Source organism: Egretta garzetta, unplaced genomic scaffold (assembly GCF_000687185.1).
Source record: "Egretta garzetta isolate BGI_Z169 unplaced genomic scaffold, ASM68718v1 scaffold760, whole genome shotgun sequence".
NCBI lineage: Eukaryota > Metazoa > Chordata > Aves > Pelecaniformes > Ardeidae > Egretta > Egretta garzetta.
The window spans coordinates 22,392-40,677 of NW_009258217.1; the positions used below are offsets into that span (position 1 = coordinate 22,392).

At 46.4% G+C, this 18,286-nt stretch overlaps 1 protein-coding gene across 2 annotated transcripts in view; it reads left to right on the plus strand.

Moving 5' to 3' along the window:
• Positions 1–12,406, plus strand: part of ABL2 (ABL proto-oncogene 2, non-receptor tyrosine kinase) — a 15,700-nt gene extending 3,294 nt beyond the window's left edge. The window contains exons 2-12 of one of the 2 annotated variants that reach the window (XM_009645766.1): positions 548–718; positions 1,477–1,772; positions 2,434–2,706; positions 3,462–3,546; positions 5,583–5,760; positions 6,393–6,577; positions 6,875–7,027; positions 8,551–8,640; positions 9,870–10,043; positions 10,713–10,946; positions 11,262–12,406. In XM_009645766.1, the coding sequence (XP_009644061.1) occupies positions 548–718; positions 1,477–1,772; positions 2,434–2,706; positions 3,462–3,546; positions 5,583–5,760; positions 6,393–6,577; positions 6,875–7,027; positions 8,551–8,640; positions 9,870–10,043; positions 10,713–10,946; positions 11,262–12,406 (2,984 nt within the window). Of the gene's footprint in view, positions 1–547; positions 719–1,476; positions 1,773–2,433; positions 2,707–3,461; positions 3,547–5,582; positions 5,761–6,392; positions 6,578–6,874; positions 7,028–8,550; positions 8,641–9,869; positions 10,044–10,712 lie in introns of both variants that reach the window. The other variant, XM_009645013.1, reaches the window with a different exon arrangement.
• Positions 12,407–18,286: the final 5,880 nt, after the last annotated feature.

The window sequence follows — 18,286 nt, forward strand, 5'->3', positions numbered from 1 at the left end:
CCTGCTAATACTGAATCAGTTACTGTCCCGACCTATAGATCTCATTTGTGTGATAATTCAGTCTGTCTTACCTGTATTTGTAATGTCGGTTTCAGATCCAGGCTACCTACTTCAGGCACAGGAACAATAAAGACATAAAATATAACATTTTGGCATCGAAAGGTTTCCTTCATTACTTCACAGTAAAAAAAAAAGGGGGGGAGGCTTTACATTTCTCCTCTATTTTTCTATCTGTGAATGCCTAAATACTTTGAAATAGAGGTGTATAGAAATAGAAATATATAATAAATAGAAAATTCTATATATATGGCTTGCTACTTGGCATGTAGGAAGTTAATGACCTTCTCCAGCCCCCTTTAGAAGTAAACTGTAGAATGAGGAGTCAGCAAAGTGGGTATTGAAAACCACTGATCTAAGATGTGCAGACTTGGTGTTCTCTTTCTGTAAAGTGCATATTGTGCAGTAGGAGCTTCGCTCTGCTGTACACTGGGTTTTGATCTACTTACAATTGTACACAAAGTCATTTCCTCTTCTGTTCTTTCTTCAGAGGCCCTGCACCGCCCCTATGGTTGCGATGTTGAACCCCAGGCACTGAATGAAGCCATCAGATGGAGCTCCAAGGAGAACCTGCTTGGAGCCACTGAGAGCGATCCCAATCTCTTTGTTGCACTTTACGATTTTGTAGCAAGCGGTGACAACACGCTCAGCATCACCAAAGGTAAGGCTCTGAATCGCAGAGCAGCTACTAGATTGAAAACTCAGCAACAGAAAATAGAAAGTGGAATCCTTGTCCAGGTAGGAATAGGAATGAGTGCAGTTAGAGAAGGTTGTTCTTTAAAGTGATGATTATAAGCAGACTGTCTGTCTCTCGCTTGTGCTGGAGAGACACCTGCCGGGCACTTCTAGTACAGACGCAGCTTTGTATAACACTGCCAAACAGTCTAGCCCAGCTAGTCCTGTTCTAGGCTGCCCAAATCACTAGCCTGTCGAGACACGTATTTTAGGGAGGGACGGAGGAAAACCTTGACATTATTGATGATAACAAAATTCGGCACTTTCAACTGGGGCAATATCAAGAATTAAGAATAGCACAGAGATTCTCTATTTCTGTTCTGTACATGCATCAGAATATGACCTGCTGCAGAACTGTTTTAAATCACATGCTGTTTAAGGCTTCAAGGAGACAAAGCTCATTCCTCCAAGAAAAAAAGGTCTTTCTAGTCTAAAAAGCTGGACTACAGGAAGGATGACATCAGTCACACTACAGTAAATTAGGGAACAGTATCCTAGGTATTGTGTCTGAAAATTTACTTCATAAAATACTTTATATATAGCAGTTTAGTTATAAGATCACTGCCACGAATTTTTATTGTTGAGCTACAAACCCAGGCTTAGTCAGCTGGTGATGAGCATCTCCCTTGATGAGAGCCAATAGATTGCACTGTGTTTATTTTGCTTTTTTCTTTCTGGTCATAGGTGAGAAATTGCGAGTCCTGGGTTACAACCAGAATGGTGAATGGAGTGAGGTACGTTCGAAGAATGGGCAGGGCTGGGTACCAAGCAACTACATCACACCAGTGAACAGCCTGGAAAAGCATTCATGGTACCATGGGCCAGTGTCACGCAGTGCAGCCGAGTATCTGTTGAGCAGTCTCATCAATGGCAGCTTCCTGGTTCGTGAAAGCGAGAGCAGCCCAGGGCAGCTATCCATCTCGCTCAGGTACGAAGGACGTGTTTACCACTACAGGATTAATACCACCTCAGATGGAAAGGTAAGGATCTCCAGATAATGCTGTGGGGAGAGAAAATAAGGATGTTAATTAAGAGGTGGTACAGAATCTCAAGTTGCAGACTGTTAAGTCTTTGTGAGAGAAAACAAGTCCACTGGTTGATAATAAGAAAAGAACACGTATGCCAAGAGTTTGGTGGTAACTCAACGAAAACCACTGTGGAAGAAGTGCAGACAGTACTTATCCTGGCTAAAAGCAGCTAGGGAGCAAAGCAGTTTTGGTCTGATGTGGTGATATCTTCCCGTTGGTCCACTTAGAACAAGCAGAGCTTCAATAAGCCAGCAGTTTTGATCAGCATTTTGAAACCTTGATCAAAGAGCAGTACAATGTCTTGAGTGATGCAGAAACTGGCCTTGCATTTGGCTACAAGAATTCTAGTTTCTAGTCCTGTAAAGCAGGAGGCAGGAGACAGCACTGCTCTCAAGTGATAGCTTATATCTAGCTGCCTTCTGCAGGTGAAAATCCCACAGATTAATATTAATTTGCCCAATAACATGAGAACAAATACTCTAAAGTCTGGTTCCTAAACCATTTTTTTTTTCTTCTAAACCTGCTAGAATGTTTTTACTCTACCTGTTTTCCAGTGTTACTGAAAGCTTCCAGCTGCCCTCATTTAAGTAGATTCCTGGTTTGTTCTTAACAGGTATATGTGACAGCAGAAAGCCGTTTCAGCACACTAGCAGAGCTAGTGCACCATCACTCAACAGTAGCAGATGGACTGGTGACAACTTTGCATTACCCAGCACCCAAGTGCAATAAGCCCACTGTCTATGGAGTGTCCCCCATCCACGACAAGTGGGAGATGGAGCGGACTGATATCACCATGAAGCACAAACTTGGGGGAGGGCAGTATGGCGAGGTGTACGTTGGTGTCTGGAAGAAATACAATCTTACGGTTGCTGTGAAAACATTAAAGGTGAGTTTTCAGATTGTTGTGCCCTGTTCATTTGGTTACCATTTATGATAAGGGTAAGGAAATTGTAATGTTCCTCAGTCATGAGTATCAGAAAATGGAGTGTGCTGATCTGTGTAAAATCTAGGCTTGGGAGTAGCTTTGCAGAACACAACTTAACCAAACTTGCACCAGTGCATGTGGCTTAGAAGCAATTCAGAATTTTGGCCCAGCAAGCTCTTGCAGGAACTGCGTAACCAAGTCAGATCTAGGGAAATGGTTACCAAGTCTGCTTCCTTTCCCTCAGAAGAGCTGTGGAAGCTTTAAGGAATGAAAGGTGCTGGAAATACCCTCTACGACATCTACCCTACTCCTGGAAAAATTCAGCTTCTCTGTTTATCTTTCTTTTCAAAGCCGTCTGTTTGTTTCAACATTAACAGCTACAATTCTACATACCCCCTAAGTGAAGCAGCTTTCAAGCTTAATTTTTATAGCCAGGCAGGGGAACTAAGTCAGTGATCCTGAGAGCCTTCCCCTCCCCAGCCACAACTGCTAAAAGGAATGCCTAGCGCTTCTGGGTACTGCAGGTCTGTTGCTTGGCCATGCTGCAGGCCAGCCAGGCAGCTTTTCAGGCCTGTTATGTTTTGCTTTGGTAAAAGCCAAAACAACAGAATGCAGATAAGGATGCTATCATTTGTATTCAGCTTGGATATGTGGTGTTAAGTAGACCTTGGTCATGAAGATAAATTTTCCCTTCTTTTGCCTCTCTCTGTATCTAGGAAGATACCATGGAGGTGGAAGAGTTCTTGAAAGAAGCTGCTGTGATGAAGGAGATCAAGCACCCAAATCTAGTGCAGTTGTTAGGTTAGTGAAATACCTCATTCTTTCTGTCCTTACTTGAGTTTCCGCCAAAGTGAAATCTGTCTTGTTTAAAAGCAGTGGCAGATTTATGTATTTATATAACTTTTTGAATCATGTCAGGTTATGGGGCGGTACTTTTGGCGGCTTATTCCTTTATGCAGTACTGGAGCTAAGAGACACTAATTTTAAATAAAACATCAAATATAGTCACCAACATCAGTAGAGGGCTTTGCTGTTGAGGCATGACTATGCATTATATAAAAGTTTGTAATATCAGCCTCCTGTTAGTTTGTACCCTTGGCCTTAGACGTGCTCCAGGGTTCAGTTATCAGGGCCAGGTTCCTTTCCTGCTGCGTTATATCAGATTTACAAAATTATTTTCCGTGTCTTATTTTTCTGATAGAACAGAATAAAACCATAAGAAAATTCAAAGTTAAAGAAAAAAATAGATTGGAAGCACAACAAATACCATTCTTCATACTTCTCAAATCAGAGACATTTGTAGAAAAAGCTGCACTAAATAAAACAAATCAGTCTAGAACGAAGCAGAAGACAACCAGATCACTGCTGCTATAAGGGACCCTGTGTATCGCCAAATAAGTACATGAGATCAAGGCAGTGGGGATGCAAGTCAGATCAAACGGCACGTGAATGGAAGAAATCTGCAGGCTTTACAGCTTGGCTGCCCTGTTTGTCTCACTGGCAAATGCACGACATGATGATCGCTACTAAATAGTCTGCATAGCTGTTAATTCTACATGTACAAAGATTCTTAAGGAGACACCCTAAACCTTTACTAGTGTTTAATTGCCTCTGGACTTTTGCTGCTTTCAGGAGCAAAGCTGTCAAGCCAAGCCTAGGATGAAAGGAGAAATCTGAAGAATGTGAAGGCTTTTAATAATGGCAACTATTCTGTACCCATTTAAAAAACGGGCACAGATGAAGTGTCTGCCCAGCCCTGTCTGGTTCCAGGAGTAGAGACTAAAAGATTTATCATCAAAGAGATGCATTTTTGCTCTTTCTGATGCACAGCAGAGTTGTGTTTTACTCCTGTGCATAACGGTATGAACAGGCATTCAGCAGCGCTGCAGCGGGAGTTTGCAGAGATTTGACATGAGTATCCTGTTGCTCTCCTCCTCCACTAATACATACTTTGTACATAATTGCAATGACTGTAGCAAGTAGTCATCTGAGGAATGTGTGAGAATGCTGCTTTAGGAGCAGGTCCCACTGCGCTGATCACTTACCCAGCTAGCACACATGGGAGTGCTTCACATTACTCTGTAGTGACATTTCAGTCTGGAAATCTTGCCACTTGACAGGTACCTACTTCCAGATGGCCACTCTTTAGCTTTATGAGGGAGGAGAGGGGAAGAAAAGCAAATCACATGTGTTCAAAATAACTCCTATTTCATTACAGAATCACAGAATCGTAGAATGCTTTGGGTTGGAAGGGACCTTTAGAGGTCATCTAGTCCAGTCCCCCTGCAGTGAGCAGGGACGTCTTTAACTAGATCAGGTTGCTCAGAGCCCTGTCCAACCTGACCTTGAATGTTTCTAGGGATGGGGCCACAACTACCTCTCTGGGCAACCCGTTCCAGTGTTTCACCACCCTCATTGTAAAAAAAAAGTCTTCCTTATATTCAGTCTAATCTACCCTCCTTTAGTTTAAAACCATTACCCCTTGTCCTGTCACAGCAGGCCTTGCTAAAAAGATTATAGAATCATAGAATGCTTTGGGTTGGAAGGGACCTTTAGAGGTAATCCTCCAAAGAACAGAACTACTCCTTTATATATATTATATAGGAATAGCCATGGTAGACATCTTTCTGTCTATCCATGCAGCGGATAAACAGATAAATAGACAGATGCACTGAATTTCAAGTTGGGCTGCATTGATCTGGGTCTTGGAAGTCTTCACTTTTCAGAGAAACACTCATCGGTACAAAATGCGACAAATGGATATTAAATCAGGAATAGTGGTAAGATAGGGAAGAAAGGGAAGCTTTATTCACATGCTCCCTCCTCTTCACCGCTAGGTGTATGTACCCTGGAGCCACCCTTTTACATTGTGACAGAATACATGCCCTATGGGAACCTGCTAGACTATTTACGGGAATGCAACCGGGAGGAAGTGAGTGCTGTTGTGCTGCTCTACATGGCCACCCAGATCTCCTCTGCTATGGAGTACCTGGAGAAGAAGAATTTCATTCACAGGTGGGTAAAAATCACGTTGAGCTGGTACAATCTCAGATTGCAATGATGAACGGGCCACCAGCATGGTGGCCCAGGAATTCCTCCTTTTCGGGAGGTTTCTTCCAGATGTAGGTTTCACACTGGGTTATCTATCCGTTGGCTGTTCTGGTTTCAATACTGTCTTGCAATTCCTTCTCCCCGTGACTTTCATACCAGACTTACAATCTTGTGCCCGACTGCCTGACAGCTATGAAAGTTGGTGTTGTCCTGTTCTGATGTACCCCTTTGTGCAAGACCTTGTCAACAACAATGTCCTATTTTAATCCAGTCAGATAAAGCTGTGTCATAAAGCTGTTACCAGTGTGTGATGAGGTGCCGATCTCATCCTGTTCTCATCATAACAGTAATCATTACTGGAAAATTAATAGAATTTAAAGAATGCACCCTAATCTTGACTTACCTTATTGCTCCTAAGAATAAATCCACTCAATTTATGACACTGTTTAGAACAAAGCTCATGTTGCCTTTACCTGCTGTATAAAAAGAGTGCTTCCCAATTCAGAAGAGAGGGACAGGCTATGCAGCCAGAAGGCTGTATTCAAAAGCCCTGCTCTTGCTCCAGTAAAGGAGTGTGCTTTTTTTCCTTTATACAGGGACCTGGCAGCACGGAACTGCTTAGTTGGAGAAAATCATGTGGTGAAGGTGGCTGACTTTGGCTTAAGTCGACTTATGACTGGAGATACCTACACAGCTCATGCTGGAGCCAAGTTCCCAATCAAATGGACTGCTCCTGAGAGCCTGGCCTATAACACCTTTTCAATCAAATCAGACGTTTGGGGTAAGAAAACTCCACTTCAGTGGTCTGTTCTGTTTCATTTTGGTTTTCTTTGCCAGCCTAGACAGTAACTTGCTTTCTGGTTTGGGCAGAAACACTTGGGGAGGAGGCAGTCACACACCAGGCCGTGGCTTCAGGAATCGATAGTATTTTACTGTGTTACATCTTCAGCTAGACTGGCCTGCAATATCTGCAAGAAAGAGGTGCTGCCTCAAGCTGCAGTACAGGCCACAATGTAACGAGCAACGCAAGAAGAGAGCAGACTTATGACCAGGGATTGTGTTTTTTCTCCTTTTGCAGCCTTTGGGGTGCTGTTATGGGAAATTGCTACCTATGGGATGTCACCATACCCAGGCATTGACCTCTCTCAGGTGTATGATCTGCTGGAAAAGGGCTATCGGATGGAACAACCCGAGGGGTGCCCTCCAAAGGTTTATGAACTGATGAGGGCATGTGAGTATCTTCTTCCAGCTTGGGGGACAAAGCCTGGGAGGGGTGGGAGAAATCTGTAGTTAACTCTGAAGTCCTTGCTTCTTGTGTGCCATTTTGTTAGCTAAAGTGGAAATGGCCCCGTCACCTGAGATGTATCTGGTTACTGATGCAAAATGAGGCTGGTTTCTAGGGAAGAAGAATTCACTCTCAAAAACTGTCACCTCCGAGTACAGCCAGATAGCACTTTGTGGCAAATTGTACTGGTGTTTTGTCAGTAGGACTTTTGCTGTGGAATCGCCAAATAAGAAGGAAATCTAGTTCTCTGCAAACACAGCACCTGTGCAGGAGACACACAGCTGACAAGGTTGCACAAAACACATCCTCCAAGCATGCCATGAAGAGGTCCCTAATGCTCCATAGCAAATTGAAAAATCTACTAATAAAAGGCCAAAAGATACAGTGTGCTACAGGAAGAGAGCAACAGAGTTTAAGAGCATTGCCAATCTCCTTCAGTCCCACAAGAGCAAAGACTAAAGGCTAAAGAGCAAAGGCAAAAGGCTAAAGATCCTAGGGAGCAAACCAGGCCATGCTGTTGAGTAAGGTAAGCAGCTCTGAGCAGAGAGACGCTGTCAGTGTGACCAGGGTAGGAAGAGACTCCTTGGTGCTAACTCAGGCAACCTGTGTGGTCCTCAACGTGCAAAACTGACAAACCGGGGCTTAAGAGGCCATTCTACAACCTGTCTCCAGTGGTGCCTGATCCCCAAGCACGTCAAAGAAACTCAGGGTGAACTTAGTTATGAAACAAAGAAGCTGGGTGATTATGATTGCTTCAAAAAGCCTTCAGGAAGCTGACAACAGCCCAAAAGCAAGGAATTCATATGATATTAACGCAACCCAAAACAAGCAGAATGCCAGTCACTTTCCAGACCCTACAGTGATATCAACAGATAAGTGCTTCCAGAATACATTCCCCTTGTGCACATTTGTAACTCCAGAAATTACACTTTTCGGCATGATCCCCTTCTATAACTTTCCAAGCTCCATCTTAGATCAATGCACTCTCTTCCTCTTTTCCCCGCAGGGTGCCCAAGTTCTCCTTTTGGAAGGCTCTGCCTGAATTTCAGTATTAAAGAGCATGTGAGCAGAATGTTGCCTGGAGCTGTGCACACACAGTTATCTGTGACTGGGCTAGATGTGTTCAGTCCAAATAGCCAGGATAGCAAACACAGAATTCTTCTTTGCCCAAAAAATTCAGAAAGAGGGATAGGGAGATCAGAAAAACCTGTGAAGTTGACAGAGAGCTGGGATTTTTAGAATTGATTCCTTCCTCTCAAGATCTGTTTGTTAGGCTACAGTAGGGTGACTGACTGCTGCTATGAATTAATGTCTGTGAATGACTCTCAAGCCTGTTTAATAGTAGGAGATCAGAGTCTGACTACAGTTGAGGAGAAAGCTTAGGTATTTTCTGTCTCCTTGGACGGAACAAAAATTTATCTCCTACCCGTTTCAGGCACAGAGACTTACTCTGTTTTCTTGCATTGCAGGCTGGAAGTGGAACCCACCAGACCGACCTTCCTTTGCTGAGACCCACCAGGCTTTTGAAACCATGTTCCACGACTCGAGCATTTCGGAGGGTGAGAGCTCCTGTTGCTTTATTTCTAAAAAAGTACTGGAGGTTATCCCCCAGAGTGCTCTGTCTTGTGGACGGGCCCTTAAGGCTCACCTGCTAGCAGGGGAGGTTGTGATGAAGCTTCATCCCTCCTGTACTTTCTTAACCACAAGTGGGTAAATACGTTCTCTTACTTGCTGCACAAATAGACTTTAGACATATACCAGTGCAGCAGACAGTATAGTTTAATTTGAGCACTAAGGTGCCAAAGAGTTAATTTAAAGAATATTGTCCCCTCTATTAGGGGAAGCCTCTTGTTTACAAGACTGAAAAGTAAGGAACAGTGAGTGATGCTGAGAGAGAAAGATGTATGCATATCACAGTCCCTTGCTGACTGCAGCAATTAGGTCATGAAATACTATTCTACCAGCCTTCACTTTTAAAAAGTGTGCCTTCATCTCTAGATTTTCTACTTAGCTACTTCTAGGAGCGAATCTGTGCAACTCGACTGTCAAATATAATCAACTAGGAGGTGAATACCGATGAGAAGGGTGATATTAGACAGCAGACAAGCAGAAATGTCTGAGCATCTTCTAAATTTTTAAATTAAATATGAAGCTAATCCATCCACTTCCCTACTACAGAAAAAACACACCAGATTGAATTCTACCAGGGAGGATCTATAATGGGCACATCAAGTAGCCCACACAGATGCCAGCCTGGGTGTGGCCGGGAAGTTGTGGGGTTTTTTCTGATTTTCTTTCAGTCACATACCTTGTGCTGATGTTAGGAAGGAAACATGCGGTCTTTGTTTCTAATAGGCAGGTGCAAAGCAGCTTAGATGGAGATCCAGAGAGGACACAACTTTGGAGGGATCCCAGAAGCATCAACAGGAGGCACCTTAATGAAAAACAGAGGCATATGCATTCAGTGCTGGCTTTAGCTCTTGAGCAACCCTTAACCCAGCAGAGCACTAGATTCATACTAGACCTCTTGTACAGATCCTACTGCTGGGGTTTTTTGCTGAGCTTATAAAGATGTAAACGAGTTTGAAAGCATTATGGAAAACATCTTACCCTGAGTACCTCTAGACTTGAGCCAAAACTAACCCTGTAAGCTACATATTTCTCGGTCATGTATCTCTTCTTGCCAGTCTGGGTTTGCAGTAAAGACACAGGTTTTCTTTTCCTCTTCCTCTGCCGGTCTCTGTTCCAACTATTCCCTTTTTGGTTTTTTTTTTTTTCTTCCTTACAGAGGTAGCAGAGGAGCTTGGAAGAACAGCCTCCTCCTCGTCCATAGTTCCTTACTTGCCCCGGTTGCCCATGCTTCCCTCCAAGACTAGAACACTGAAGAAGCAGGCAGAGAACAAGGAGAACATTGAAGGAACACAAGATACTGTGGAGCACTCGACTTCCAGCTCAGCACCAGGTACGGGCACTGGGACAGTGGCAGTGAGGCCACCTGTTGTGGGGTAGGCTTGCTGCTGGTGTAAATCGCCAGAGAAACAGAAGAAAATAGAACAACGTGACATGGGAAGGTGCTTTGTGCTGCTTTGTCATTAGGGCTGTTGGCCACCTCAGTAGCCCAATAGATAATAGATAGCAAATAGCAAATAGATAACAGTGCCACTTGTTCAACATTCTTTTAGTAAATCCCATTGTATATTTTTACTTTAAATACAGTTTTGCTTTTTTTTTTCTAAATGACAGCTTCAAAACTGAAGTTGACAATGCATCAAGAGATTTTCTTTTATATTTGCGGTATTTGGGGAAGGAGGGAAAAACTACAGGAAAGGAATAAGAAACTGGAAGAAAAGAGCAGCTTCACTTTTCCCTGAACTCTCTCCTAAGTGGCCTTCTCAGTGTAGACAACAGACAAGTCACACATGCAGAAGTGGGAAAAAAGTAAAAAAAAAAAAAAAGAAGAAAAAATCAAAATTGCACCAGCCTCACACAAAAATAAAAGTGCTAACTTCCTCTCTCAGTCTATCTCTGCAGAACCTGGGCAGCTAAATACGCCAGGCCTATGAAGCAGGATAGGTAGGGAGGTGGAAAGGGAAATCTGTCTTGCAGAGTCACGCTTGTTTTTTCTGTCTAGGTTTTATCAGAAGCACACAGCCAACAAGTGGGTCTCCCGCACTGCCTCGCAAGCAGAGGGACAAGTCACCCAGCAGCCTATTGGAGGATGCCAAAGAGACCACTTTCACCAGGGACAGAAAAGGTGGCTTCTTCAGCTCCTTTATGAAGAAGAGGAATGCTCCCACACCTCCCAAGCGCAGCAGTTCCTTCCGGGAGATGGAGAATCAGCCCCATAAGAAATACGAGCTGACGGGTAACTTTTCATCTGTTGCTTCCTTGCAGCATGTGGACGGGTTCTCTTTTGCTCCCGCACAGCAGGACGCAAGCCTGGTGCCACCCAAGTGCTATGGTGGGGGCTTTGTGCAGAGGACCTTCTACAACGATGATGGCACTGGTACCAGCAGTGGTGGGGGCGTAAGCACCGGTGGTGGGTGGTCGGGCATCACTGGTTTCTTTACACCACGCTTGATTAAAAAGACATTGGGTTTACGAGCAGGAAAACCCACTGGCAATGAAGAAGCTTCAAAGCCTTTTCCAAGGTCAAACTCTACATCTTCCATGTCCTCAGGGCTTCCAGAGCAGGATAGGATGGCAATGACCCTTCCCAGAAATTCCCAGAGGTCAAAAATCCAGCTGGAACGGACAGTGTCCACCTCCTCTCAGCCCGATGAGAGCACAGGGAGGGCCAATGACCTGCTTCCTAAAAGGTTTGAAGAAGGCCCTGCTTTGACCAGAGAGAGACCAAAAGCAAAACTCTTGCCGAGGGGTGCCACAGCCCTCCCTTTCCGAACACCCTCCGGATCGGAAAAAAAGGAGGGTCCAGGGCTAGCAGCAGCTCCTAAGGGCAAAGAAAAAAACAGTGGGCCACGGCAAGGGGCCCCTGAGGATGGCGAGAGACCTGGCTGGTCATCTCCAGTAAAGGCTGCAGCAATACTTCCAACCACTCATAACCACAAAGTGCCAGTCCTAATCTCACCCACTCTAAAACACACTCCAGCAGACGTGCAGCTCATTGGCACAGACTCTCAGGGTAATAAATTTAAGCTCTTATCTGAGCATCAGGTCACTTCTTCTGGCGACAGGGACCGGCCCAGACGGGTAAAACCAAAGTGTGCTCCACCTCCACCACCAGTGATGAGGCTCCTACAACAGCCAGCTGCCTGCTCGGATGCAGCAGAAGAGTTGAGCAACGTGGCGGGAGCGCAGCATGGACTGGAATCAGGCGACGGGAGTAAGAAGGCAACAGCAGCAGCACCTGTTGGTGGTAAATCTGGGAGGCCCGTCATGCCTCCACCTCAAGTGCCTCTGTCATCGTCTTCCACCTCCCCGGTGAAAATGGCCAATGGCACGGCTGGCGCAAAAGTAGCGCTAAGAAAGACCAAACAGGCAGCTGAGAAAATCTCTGCAGATAAAATCAGCAAGGAAGCACTGCTGGAGTGCGCAGATCTTCTCTCGAGTGCCATCACCGAGCCAACACCAAACAGCCAGCTGGTGGACACAGGGCACCAGCTGTTGGATTACTGCTCAGGCTACGTGGACTGCATCCCGCATACACGCAACAAATTTGCCTTCCGGGAAGCCGTGAGCAAACTGGAACTCAGCCTGCAGGAACTGCAGGTGTCCTCAACAGCTGCTAGTGTCCCTGGGGCAAACCCTGTCCTTAATAACTTATTGTCATGTGTCCAAGAAATCAGCGATGTGGTGCAAAGGTAGCTACTGTCAATCTGGGTAAGAGAAATACACACGGGGAGGGGGGGACTTTTTTCTGTACTGATGCTTTCAAAAGGAAAGACTGATACTTGAGTATGTGAAGTACCTCAGATCACTGAGTTCTCCTCATGTTTACAGGTTCATCTCAAAAAAAAATGGGGATGGAGAGGGTAGATTAAAGCTGTAAGGGGCAGAACATCAAGTATTTGTCCCTACCTAGTCAGTCTGATCTGCTTGGTATGGCAAGGGAAAGAAGGAAGAAAGGAAGGCAGTTCCTTGCCTCCTCCCTTGGAGGGGCAGGAGAATCGATAGCAGGTTCTCGCTCTGGGAAGGATGGTTTGATGTGTGATAGCTGGAGTACTGGAGTGGCTGCAGGCCACTCGGCTGTACAGATCCTCCCCCATCTGCACTAACGCATGCTTTGGCCTCCTGACAAGGCAAAGGAAAGGCGCCGGGGCTCCGTTGGTACCAAATGCCGAGCAGCCTGCGCTGGAGTAGCTCTGAAGGGGGGGGGGGTTGCGCGCGGTTGGGGAAAGGTCTAATGCACTGACAGTATTCAGAGCTGCTGGAGGTGGATGCACTAGCCCAGATGGCTTACTTCCACAGCGCTGTTGCTGCTGTAATGAGAACTGCAAAATTAGTTAATATATGAAACTATCCCTTTTTCCTCCTGTCCACCTCATCCACCACATGTTCTCATCTTCACTGTATCGGAAGTGTCAGGGATGCTGGGCGGACTTACCACTGGAATACCCCCTTCCCCACCACACCACCTTCACACAGTTGATGATACCCATTTCTAGTGCTCTAGCACGGGTGCTGCTTGATGGTCTTTTGTGAGTAGTTTGGGGCTCTTGCACAACTTGGCAGTGTTGTTATTGGGTTGGGTGGGTGGTTTTGGTTTTTTTTAAGCTCTAGATTGTTTTTTAACTTGTTAGCAGGTTGACTCCCCAATTCGGTTTCATCACCTTGAGGACCCACGGTAGGTAAGGCAGAGCCTCCACCATTCTCCACATTCCTTTAGCAGTCACAGCACCACAGGGCCAGCTGGAGAGCCAGAAAGTAGAGCCTTGCCTGCCCGCCGTGTGCCCTCGCTGCTGAAGGATTCCCTGGACCAGTCCCCCTACTCTTGGCATAACACTAACACTTCACACTGTCAGCTTCCTGGGATTTGTTCTAGAGCTTACTGGTCTTGCAGGCTTTCAGCTTCCCTGCATGTGGAGGTGACTAGGTGCCTCAGCACACAGGAGAATCACAGCCGTGTTTTTTTTGTTTGTTTGTTTATTCCTATATTTTAAAGGCTAGACCAGAATCTCAATGCTGTGGCGTAGGGGACATGCAGGTATACTGTGCGCTCCTCTGCCTAAGACGTGACAAGTGTTGCGGTTCTGCCTCTGAGAGCTCCCACTGGGTTACGGTCTCTGATGTTTGATGCCTGCTGACAATCCCAGAATGAAAGCAGTCGTGTGGTTGAAGTTGTCTTCCTTGGTCCTAGTGCTGTTTGTAGGCAGTTGTGACCTCAAAAAGCTGGTCTTCTGCGTATACGCACAACTCCCTGAGTTGTAAACATACTGGCAGGTAGGAAGACCTCAACTAACTGTTGGTTTGAGAGAAGAAGAAAACAGGCCTGCTGCCTGGCTCCAGATACACGTCACCCTGCATGCTGCTGCTCACTTCACAATATTGGTGATGGTAGAGGATCTGGCTTGCTTTGCACCTTAAATCTTTTATTTTTGGCTAAAATGATTTTTTAACTTGTTTTTAAGTGTGACTGAGCTGCTTTTAGTTTGAGCATTTAGAGTTGAGCTGGGGCACAGATGTGAATTTAGATGATGGGCACTTCCATTTCTGCCTAGAAGCATAGCCCAGTTGGTGCTTGGAAGTAGGCTGGGCTGTCTCGGTGAGCGTCCCTGTTTTTTGCATGGAGCATAGCGAGACAGTGGCCTGAAAAATCTTTAGCAACGGGCTGGTGTCTGGGAAGCCTCATTTTATTACTGGTCTGTGGTAAACAAAGTTGTGTCACGGTGCATGAATGCGCACCAGTGGAGCGGTATGCGAGGTAAAGTGGACCACGTGAGCTACACTGTCCAAGTAAGTGAAATGGTGGTGGTGGGGAAAAAAAAACCAAAAAGCAACACTTCCACCCCAACTGACAGGCATTAAAGTGAATTAATTTATTCCTACGAGTCAGTTTTACGCCAGTGAGCTAGAACCTAAGTGGAGACAAATGAAAGTACAGCGTGGGTTGCCCATCCTGACTTGGCAGCACCAAGCCTACCCAACAAAGCCTGCTCTCTAGTTCTGCAGTAGGAGTTTCAGCTTGCCCAGGCTCTCCCACAGCCCCTCCTCGGCAGGGCGGGGGCAGCTGTGCCAGGGCTCTTTGACAGCACCGCGCAGCCGTAAGGCAGAGAAGTGAACTGTTATCTCCTAGACTTTACTGAGGGCTTTTGTGGTTTACCTTATCTCTTTCAGGCATCTTTACTGAAGGTGTGCATCACTGCACACCAAGCTAACTGCCTTTGGGAAGGTGACCTGCAAAGGGAAGAAGGCTTGTGGTGTTGCTTCATGTGGCCTTTTAAACGATCAGAAGGGTTGAAAAGGTATGGGAGCTTTCCTCGGGGCAGAAGGGCAGGTCTGGTTTGTCCTGGCAGACAATCACGTGGTTTTGTCATTGTGCTACTGCTCAGCCTAGGGTAAACGGACTGAAACTGAAGTGCTTCTCAGGGGAAAGGTATTTTAACCAGAAAAATTTAAGGATCTTAGTCCGATTCTGATAAATGTTTGGGAAAAAAAAAAAAAAAAGCCTTTTTCTTTTCCTGAATGCCAGTCTTCCAGAAAAGCTCCAGCAAAAATGTGATAGAATAGCAATGGAATTTCTAAAACTCCCCTCTCTCAGCCCTTTCTGAAGACACTACCTGTGCCCCAATGAAGGACCGGTTCCCCTCCGCTGGCCCATCCCCTCCCCCTTCCTTTCAGATGCCGCCTGGTTTCTCCTGCCCCACGCAGCGGTGAGGGGTGGTGGGCAGCAACGCAGCCGGAGCAGCCCTGCTGCTGTCACAGAATGGCTGAGGTTGGCAGGGACCGCTGGGGGTGTGGGAGACTGAATAGCCAGCTATGGATCCTAACAGGGGGTCACCAGGTCCAACCCCCCTGCTCCAGCAGGGCCACCTACAGCCACCCCCCAGGGCTGCGTCCAGAGGGCTCGGGAGTATCTCCAAGGATGGAGACTCCACAACCTCTGTGGGCAACACAGAAGCCCATTCAGTTCTGATCCCTCCGGTGGAGGGAAAACGCAGTGGAATTCAGGGATCTGCCTGTCATTGCTCCTATGGAGAACGTTTGCTCTGCTCTTACCCATCATCTTATGCCAGGTAGGTGGAGGGTGGCAGAGGTGGTGCTGACTCAATACTAGGTGGTGGTTTTTTTTTTTCTCCCCCTGAATAGGAGGCTGCAGAATTGCTGCTGCTTCTGCTGCCCAACAGTGTTTTACTCCCAAACTGGAATTCTCCCTTGCCCTCTGGCAGGGTGGCAGAAGGGTGGTGACTGGGAAAGCTGGGTCTGCTGTAAATCACTGCGCAGTTGTTTTTCCTTCCACAGCCATGCTCCTAAAATTGTTACCCTTCCCTCCCTCCCTCCCCCCCACCCTTTTGCTAGGTTTGGCTTTCTGTTCAGCCTTAAAGGTCTCTACCTGTAGCAGCATCTCTGCTTTCAGCCTTGCACAGGATGTTCAAAGTAACGTAAGGATGGCAGAGCCCCGTTATTTGTCCCAGTGAAGAGCACCTCTTGCCCCACTGTTTAGGGTAGGGACGAGGCATAAACTCCTTCCTGCTGTGTTTCCTTTCCCCAGCGCTGGCAGGTGGCCCCGCGCGGTAAGGATGCAATCGCAGCCAGGCTCGCTCACTTGCACTAGCATGGGCTAGAATTTGAAGTAGTCATCTTTGCAGCAGGGGATGGCATCACGCAGGGCCTGGTCATGCCAAGCACAAAGCATGTGCTCACATGAGCGAGTTGACGCGGGGCACTTTCTCTTCCTAGCTACTGCGGGGAATTAGCTGGCTCACAGGTGCAATTCTCTTTTCTTCCTGCACTGTACACCCTTTTTAACCCCAGAAGCCGCGCACTCAGCTGTCTGAGTGGTAGCACTTTGATGTAATCATATTTTTCATTAGCGCAGACAGGGGTGAAGCTGAATTAAGAATCTGGGTCTTGGAACTGCATCAAATTTAGCCGCTGGGAAAGGGGAATCAAATGGAGCAGCGTTGCTGATGCAGAATGAAAGACACAGTCACACACGCGCATGTTGACATCCCGTCAGGTGTGCTTGTGCAAGAGTTTTATGGCACACCACTCTCTGCGGGTGGCAGGAACTAAACCCCACAGCGCAGGGCAATGGCTGCACCAAACCCGCTGTGCTGACAGAGCAGCCCCTCCCTGAAAGGCAGGGGGTGCCTGAGCAGGTAGGGTGGGCTGCGCCACGCAGTCCTAGAGTAAAGAAATCCAGACCCTGATGTCTGTACCGCTTACCTAAGGTGGGCTTCCCCAGCGGCTGGGGCACTCCCCGTTTTGCTTGTTGGTGCTCCGGGGCAGCAGCCGCTGTAATGAGCACTAATGAATCCAGAAGATCTTTCTTCGCGAACGTACCAGGCTGCTGTCCTCTCTCTTAAAACACCCAGCCCTGCCGGCTGACCCGTAGCTGGTAGGAAAACCGAAGGGTAACGACTGCAGTGCGCTCGGAAACCTCCCACTTCCACGCGAGCGGCACCATCTGGCACGTATGGGTGCTGGGGGCGCGCGCCGGTTGCCTGCAGCGTAGAACAAAACCTTCAGCCTATTCCCTGGAGGTAGGAAGCGAGAGGTTATGGGACACCTGACTTACATTAACAATACCCACATGCTAAGAAACGTCTGTACCAAAGGAGGTCGTTCTTCCAAACGTGTCTGTTGCGGGCGGGAGGTAAAGCCCGATGGGCTGGGCACACTGCTTGTATCAGTAGTGAACTCGTAGAGGGCAGGAATGGATTCAAATGAAACACGTTAATCACCAATCACTCTACCAGTGTTGTCAACTGTTTTTGTTTTTAATTGTTATTGTAATATATTTTGGTTGTTTTTTCTAATTTAATTCTCTCACTATCGTCTGACTGTGAACTGCGAACAGTGTTAAACTTGATGTAAATAAGGCCCTTTGAAGGGCCCCTTTGCCTGTCGTTCCACAAAGTTTTGCCAATTTGCATTTTGTTTTAAATAAAGGTTGCAATATTTTATTGGCAAAAACCACTTGAGTGTGGGCTGCTTTTTTTTTTTTTTTTTCCTTAAGAAATATTTGAAGCTGCTCAGTACTAAGCTGAAGTTTGTTGTTTTGGGTAGGAAAGATGAGGTGATTATAAACCCATTAAAAAGAGAAATAATTTAATTCTGCCAGACTGCAAATAAAAGCAGTATCTTTATTTACACCCTTAAAAATCAAACTTAACAACATGGCTGCGGAATGGTCAGGGGAAAGCAGTTCTTGCTGTTGGGGCTGCGTAAGGAAATGCCCACTTAATTCCCAAACATCCAGGGGCGTGACCTGGCAGAGCGCAGGTCTTCCACCATCAGTTTGATGGCTGCCCTCATTAGTAACACCACTGCCTCCTTCAGCAGCAGCAGAGCTGCTTACCCTGCCCGTGGCCTGCCAGCCCCCACGCTGACAAAGTGACGCCCTCCCACGCCAAACAGCGCCAGTTTAACCTGGACAGCTGAAGATTCTTTTGTATTTAAAAAAAAAAAAGAAAAAAAGAAAAAAAAAATCATCAGTGATCCTGGCTTATACAGCCTCGTAAGGACCTAACCTGCTCCGAATGACTTTCTGCCCCGATTATAAACCGTGCCCCGAGCCGTGCT